Genomic DNA, 7,412 nt, shown 5'->3' on the forward strand with positions numbered 1-7,412 from the left:
TGTGGTGAAGTTAAACACTTTTAGTTGTTTTGGCTAATTCCTTTATAAAAGTGACATAGGTTTGTGCTTTTACCAGAGGAAAGCTTCTTTTAACCCCAAATGGTTGCCTCATTCCTTTCAACAACAAGCTTATCATTTGTTTAATATAGTTATGTCACTTAATAATATCAACTCTTACAAAACCTTCATATGGACATTATAAATATTATTAAAAGGACTTAATAATTGAAGTGACTAATTGCACCCTCAACCTCCTTGTCCACTCTGAAAAAATATCACGCCGAATTGTGCTCCAAGGTGGGCACCTTTGGTACAATGCCTCGTCTACCTCTTTATCTAATAAAATCAAATAATCATCATAAAGCTAATTTTTAATTTTTTATCCACACTATAATATAAGAAACCATCCTCTAAACTTATACTTACAATGAGGTGTCTCTTTTCTCCTTAAATTTGTACATGTGATTTTAGATGAATTACTTAAATAAATCAATGTTTAAAATGTATTCTTTAAATTAAAATTTTATTTTCCTATTTCAAACACCAATTAGAAAGATAAAGTACACCACCTTAAAAAAAATACATTAGTATGATTTCAAATGAACTATCTAAACAAATCAATATTTAGAGAGTCTGCTCTTTAAATTGAAATCCTAGGTTCTAATTTCAGATGTGTCTTTTAAAAAACATGAGGTCCTATTACAAACATAGAAATAATCTTCAAAAATACAAGATCTTAATTCAAATACATAAGTAAGCCCTCATTTATAACATTAATTGGTATATCTCCAATTAAACCTACAAGAGAGCTTTAGAATGAAAAATGTGCTGATAATTAATCATAAGTGTAATTATTGCCTCAATTTTTTATCCTCAATTTTTTATTTTGGGATTTTGTTTCCTTTTCAATCACAAATCGTTTTCGTTCAATCCAAAAGATTTTAAAATAAAGAGCATTTCATAAATATAAAAATTAAAACTTTATTTTTGAATAGAGAAGTTTTATAGTAAAAAGTTAAATAATTTAATATTTTTTAAGAATTTTATATTTGAAAGTTCTATAAAAATAATTATTTTAGTATTATTGAAAATAAAATAATATATCATATGGTTCCATAAGATAACATAAATGTAATATTAATAAAGACAATACATACATTAATCAGCATATTTATTGTTAAATTCAATATCATTATTATTTAAAACATCTCGACGATTCTATTTTGAGATTAGAAAATAGTTAGATTTTGACAAATTTCAATAATGGACAACTTCAAATTATTCTCGTAACACTTATTGAATATAAGATGTGATTGAACTTAATACAAAAAACCATTTCAAATTATTCATAATTTATTTCCTTGGTGTTTTTTTGAATAGAATTTAAAAACATGCTGAGAAACCCCAACTAGAGAAGAGTTAGATAAGTAATATGACTAGCATGGGATAATTTTAAGAATTTTCTTCCAATATAATACCGTTGTTCAAGATGGTCTTGGATTTTCTTTCATAAATTTGAAAAATTAAAATTTTGTATATTTATTTACTTAATTTATCATTCAAGTTTTGAAGAATCAATTCTCTTGACCCGAGCTGCTCATGGCCAACATGGATACCTATTAAATAGAAACAAATATATTATGTGGTGATTATCAGATATTTTTGATATCTCTTTTTGCTTAGTAGTTTCTCTTAAAGAAATGTGGAGCTGGTTTTTTTATAGATATAATACTGGGGTCTTGAATTGGGAAAAAACTAATAAAATCAGATAATCACCATAAAAGTAATTTTTACCTTTTTTATCCACTCTGTAATATGGAAAACCATCCTCTAAACTTACAATTACTTTTTTTTTTAAAAATGTATATCCCTTTTTTCTATTGGTATCTCATATGGCCAACCCTTGAATTTAACTTTAAATATTAACAATATGAAACAACAATATATCCAGACATGTCTATTAACAAGATAAAGTACATCAGTTACAAAAATATAATTTTAGATGACTTATCTAAAGAAATCGATGTTTAGAGTCTACTCTATAAATATTGAAAACTTACATTCTAATTTCAAACATGTCTCTCAAAATAGATTAGGTCTTGATTACAAACATAGAAATATCTTCAAAAAGATAAGATCGTATTTCAAATATAGAAATAACCCCCCATTTATAACCTTACCAATGAAAATTTGATCTATATTTTCAATTGTAACTACAAGAGAGATTTCATTAATTGAAAAAAATTAACGCTATTGTAGTGATACTAGAAAAAACATAATGATTCAAGGAATTGATCATTAATCATAAGCTTAGAAGATAAAGTACATCAGATACAAAAATATACATTAGTATTATTTTAGATGAATTATCTAAACAAATCAATGTTTAGAGTCTACTCTTTAAATTGAAATCTTAGATTCTAATTTCAAAAAAGATGAGGTCCTGATTACAAACATAGAAATAATCTTCAAAAAGATAATATCTTCATAAAAATATTGAAATAACCCCTCATTTATAACCTTACCAATGAAATTTTGATCTATATTTCCAATTGTAACTATAGGAGAGATTTCATTAATTGAGAAAAAGTGAAGCTATTGTAGTGATAATAGAGAAAACATAATGATTCAAGGCATTGATCATTAATCATAAGCCTAATTGTAGCCTACTCGCAATTTCTTCAAAATATTTTGATAAACTCAACATAAATGAAACATAGTGTAAATTATTTTTACACTTTGTTAAGTATAACAAGTGTTGTATACTACAAGAGAGCTTTCATTAATAGCAAAAGCTGAAGCTATTGTAATGATAATATAAAAAACATAATGATTAAAGACACTGATCATTAATCATAAGCCTGTTTGTAGCCTATTGGCAATTTCTTCAAAATATTTTGATAAACTCAACAAAAATGAAATATAAAGTAAATTTTTTGACACTTTGTTAAGTATAGAAAGTGTTGTATTTCCAATATTCGTCTGCAAATCAAAAGACTTCATTTTCAAATTTAATTTTTGAATAGAGAAGTTTTCTAGTAAAAGGATAAATAATTTAATATCTTTTTATAAGTATTATATTCGAAAGTTACATAAGAACAATTAAAATAGTATTATTTAAAATAAAATAATATTTCATATGATTACATAAGACAATGTAAGTAGAATATTAATAAAGATAATAAATAAATTAATCAACATATTTATTGTTAAATTCAATATCATTATTATTAATATGTGGTAGATCAAATTAAAAATGTACTTAAAAAATATAACTATAGAACAATAAAAGAGGATTAATAATTATTTTTAGTTTCTCTTCCATTTTATCAACATCTCAACAAATGTATTTAAAGATTAGAAAGTAGTTAAACCCTTTTGACAAACCTCAATAATGACAACTTCAAATTGTTCTTGTAATACTTCTTGAGTATAGGATGTGATTGCACATGAATACAGAAAACATATTTCAAAATATTTTTAATTTGTTGCTTTGTTGTTTTTGTTTCTCGTTTTTCTTTCCTAATTCAATAATACATCACATAGAATTTTCTGAAAACTTTTAATAATTTTCTATCAATAGTTGCTTTCATATGATCTCATGCCCACCAAACTTCCAGTTATGGACTAGGTTGTCTGGTTTAGCGGCAAATCTTTATATATAAACTATTTAAACAACTCAAAATTCATAGTGTATTTCTTAAATAAAAGTCTTAGATTCTAATTACAGACACGGCTATCAAAAAAGATGAGGTCCAGATTACAAACATCAAAATGGTGACCACACATAAGATACAGATTACAAAATCATCACCCACTAAGATGAAGTATACAAAACTAACATATAAATCCCTCGTTTGCAACCTTACCAAACCAAATCTAACCTAAAAACCTATAACTTAACCCATGAATCGCAGAGCTTTCATCAATTAAAAAAAGTGAAGCTACTGCGATTTATTCGCACGAGAGGCAGAAGACTGCAAACCGAGAGTGAATTCCAGATTCACATCAGACGTCTCTTCGCTTCCACTCGCGCCATTTGAATCAGCAAGATCGAAATTGCTTGTCACAATACAGGGCTCACTCTGGAAAAAATCCACAATTGAAATTTCTTGACTGAGAGACCTGTCATCTCTATGGAAGGGCTGAATTGTGTGGCGCTCAATATTTGAAGCAGCAAGATCGAAATTGCCTGTCACAATGCAGCGCTCACTCTGGAAAAAATCCACCATTGAAATTTCTTGACTGGGAGACCTGTCATCTCTGTGGAAGGGCTGAATTGTGCGGTGCTCACCATTTGAAACAGCAAGATCGAAATTGCCTGTCACAATGCAGCGCTCACTCTGTAAAGAATCCACCATTGAAATTTCTTGACTGGGAGACCTGTCATCTCTGCTACGGCTGCCATCACTGTGGAAGGGCTGAATGGTGCGGTGCGACTGTGGGTCGATTCCCCGGCTCAACAATTTTCTCTTGATGTGGGTCGATTCGCAGTGATTCTTTATTTCATTGTCCGTTCGCCCAGGCAATCTCCCTGCAACCCGAGACCATCTGTGCCGCCATAAACAAAAAGACATAACGGAATTAATCAATCAACTTAATTGAAAGATGCAATTTGCGCAACTCAGTGAAAGAAACAAGTGTCAATCGATGGTTTTTTGTAATACAGAGTTATGATTTCAGGTCCATGTAACAAATTGAATCAGAAAATTAGAAAGAAATCAAACTATTACAGAGTAGTTTTCATTTTTAACCCAAAAGAATGAATCAAGGAACCCTAAAGAAATCAGACTATTACAGAGTAGTTTTCATTGTTAACCCAAAGGAATGAATCAAGGAACCCTAAAAAAATCAAACTAAGATGAGTAGTTTTAAGATTTACAGCATTACAATAAATTGAATCAAAAAGTTTCAAAGAAATTAAGTTATGGGGGAGTAGTTTTCAGACTTAATTGTAATAACAAATTGAATAAACAATCTAAAACGAAACTAAAATATGACAGAGTAGTTTTCAGAGTAGTTCTCGGAGTTACATTATAATAACAAATTGAATCAAAAAAAATTGTAAAACAAACAAACTATGATAGAGTAGCTCTCAGGTTACAGCATTTTGAATCAAGATTTTCTAATCAAATTCTAAGGGAGTTGTATTCAAAGTTTAAATGTAATAACAAATTAAATCAATAAACTCCAAAGAAACCAAACTATGATGGAAGAGTTCTCCGAGTTACAGCATAGTATCAAATTAATTCCTGAAACTTCAGATAAACAGAATTGCAGTATTATAACAAACTGAATAAAAAAAATTCTTAAAAAACCAAAGAGATCAAATTATGAATTGTTTTCATAATTACAATGCAATAACAAAGTGAATCAATAACCCTAAAAGAAACCAAAATATGGAAAATAGTTTCCGGAGTTACACCATGATCCAAATTGAATGAAGGAACTCAAATAGAAACTGGTATGACCTTTTAAAGTCTTAAAGATCAATCAAGTCTGTAAATAAAAATTTAATACTTTGCCCCTTAGTGGGCAGACATGGTTCTATGTGCATACTTGTTTCCCCAGAGGAGCTGGAGCTCGATGATGAGCTCATCTTCTTCTTCAGAGAAATTCCCTCGCCTGAGATCAGGCTTCAAATAGTTTACCCACCTGCGTCTGCAGCTCTTCACACGTCTCCGAAGTCCTGTAAAAGTAAAGTCATAAGCATGTACAAACATTTGCTAAAATCTGTTGAATGCATACAACATCCTTTCAATTTATAAAAACATCTACTGAAAATAAATAAAAGAGAAACAGATAAGTTGTAGGTTTTGATATAACTTATCTGAATAGAAATTACAAACCTGCTGCCTTGGGAAGAGACTTCCAGCGGTGTTCGCCATGTTCGTGGATGTATGCAATGAGCTTGTCATCTTCATCCTTGCTCCATGATCCCATCTTGCTCCATGATCCCATCTTCACCATAAGGTCGGTAAGAGGACAACAAACGACTCAAGAACAAAAAAAAAAAGGGTTTCAAATACTGCAGCCAAACCCCAACTGGGGAAGAGTATATATAGCGGTTATGGGGGAGAGTTGGTGAGAGAAGCATCTGGGTGACCGCTTTTTCACCAATGACATAGTCAGGTAAGTAATCCTGTGGACTTTGGTTGGAAGGTGTGCTTTCTACTCAAAAGCAACGGCCCTGGCGTCCACTAATTAAAAAACATATAAATAAATAAATTGAAGTCCTATTTCTATGATTTTATTTAATGTAAAAGTAGTTTGTACTAATATTTTCATTTAGAAGTTCTGTAGTTGTAAAGGTTAAAACATTTTTTGAAAATTGAGCTATGCTAACCAATAAGGAAACTATCTTGACACTAGTTTAATTGAGTGGATTAAATGAGTTCAGAATTCAAAATCAGAAAGTTATTTATAGAAAATAAGTATAAGCAGGTTTTTCATTCTTACAATTTTAATTATAATAATTTTGAATTTGTGTACATAAAATAAATATTTACAGAACTGATAATTAAAAAGTTATTTTTAGAAAAAAGTGTCACATAGTGGTTGCTACATAGAAAAACGTACATGGGAAAAAAATACACACAACAAACAAAAATATAATTTTATTGATCAATGGATTTAGAGTTTGACCCATATAATGTACTTAGTTGAAGAGATGCACTTATTCTACCATAAAGTGAAATTATAGTCTGTATTAATCATAAGTTAATATTTGATATAGTATTTAAATAAATATATTAATTTTAAATTATAAATATGTAATAATGGTAAAAATTTCAATAATGTGTTGGTTTTCTAGAATATAAAGTATTTACTAAAAAGTGAAAATAGAGTTGATATTAATCATAAGATAATTTAACTTGGCTAAAACCATTATAATTATTTGATATAGTATTTAAAGAATCATATTAATTTTAAATTATAAACATGTAATAATGATTAAATTTTAAATATTTTGTTGGTTTTGTAAAATTAAAAGTATATGATTAGCAATATTAAAAATAAATAAAAACAAATTGAAAAAAAATGAATTATAGTAATTAGTTGAAGAGATGTAACTATTTTATCCTAAAATAGAACCATAGTTTGTATTAACTTTAAATTTATTTATTTATTATTTTTGATAAAATTGGCAAAACCACTAAATAATTATATATATAAGATTACAAAAACCTGGTTCGCACAACATACCGGTGGGAAAAAAACAGGCAAAGAAAACCTTCGGTTATGGCCCTTTACCAAAAACCCATAAAGTTGAATAACCCAATACATGATAACAACCCAATACATGATAATAGACCCAACCCCACAATGACCAACCCACAAAATTACAAATAAAAGCATAATATTATGCCTCAAAAACATGAACATGGACAATCCTCTTGAGGTATAGAAGA

The 7,412-nt window shown here is 28.7% G+C and overlaps 1 protein-coding gene across 1 annotated transcript; it reads right to left on the reverse strand.

The window, feature by feature from the left end:
• Positions 1-3,944: 3,944 nt before the first annotated feature.
• LOC131876074 (transcription factor MYB3-like) lies at positions 3,945-5,961 on the reverse strand. Its single transcript, XM_059220854.1, has 3 exons — positions 5,850-5,961; positions 5,560-5,689; positions 3,945-4,551 (listed from the first exon to the last, which is right to left on the reverse strand). Exons 1-3 carry the CDS (start codon positions 5,959-5,961, stop codon positions 3,945-3,947), a joined length of 849 nt encoding a protein of 282 aa, XP_059076837.1.
• Positions 5,962-7,412: the final 1,451 nt, after the last annotated feature.

This window comes from Cryptomeria japonica, chromosome 5 (genome assembly GCF_030272615.1).
Source record: "Cryptomeria japonica chromosome 5, Sugi_1.0, whole genome shotgun sequence".
NCBI lineage: Eukaryota > Viridiplantae > Streptophyta > Pinopsida > Cupressales > Cupressaceae > Cryptomeria > Cryptomeria japonica.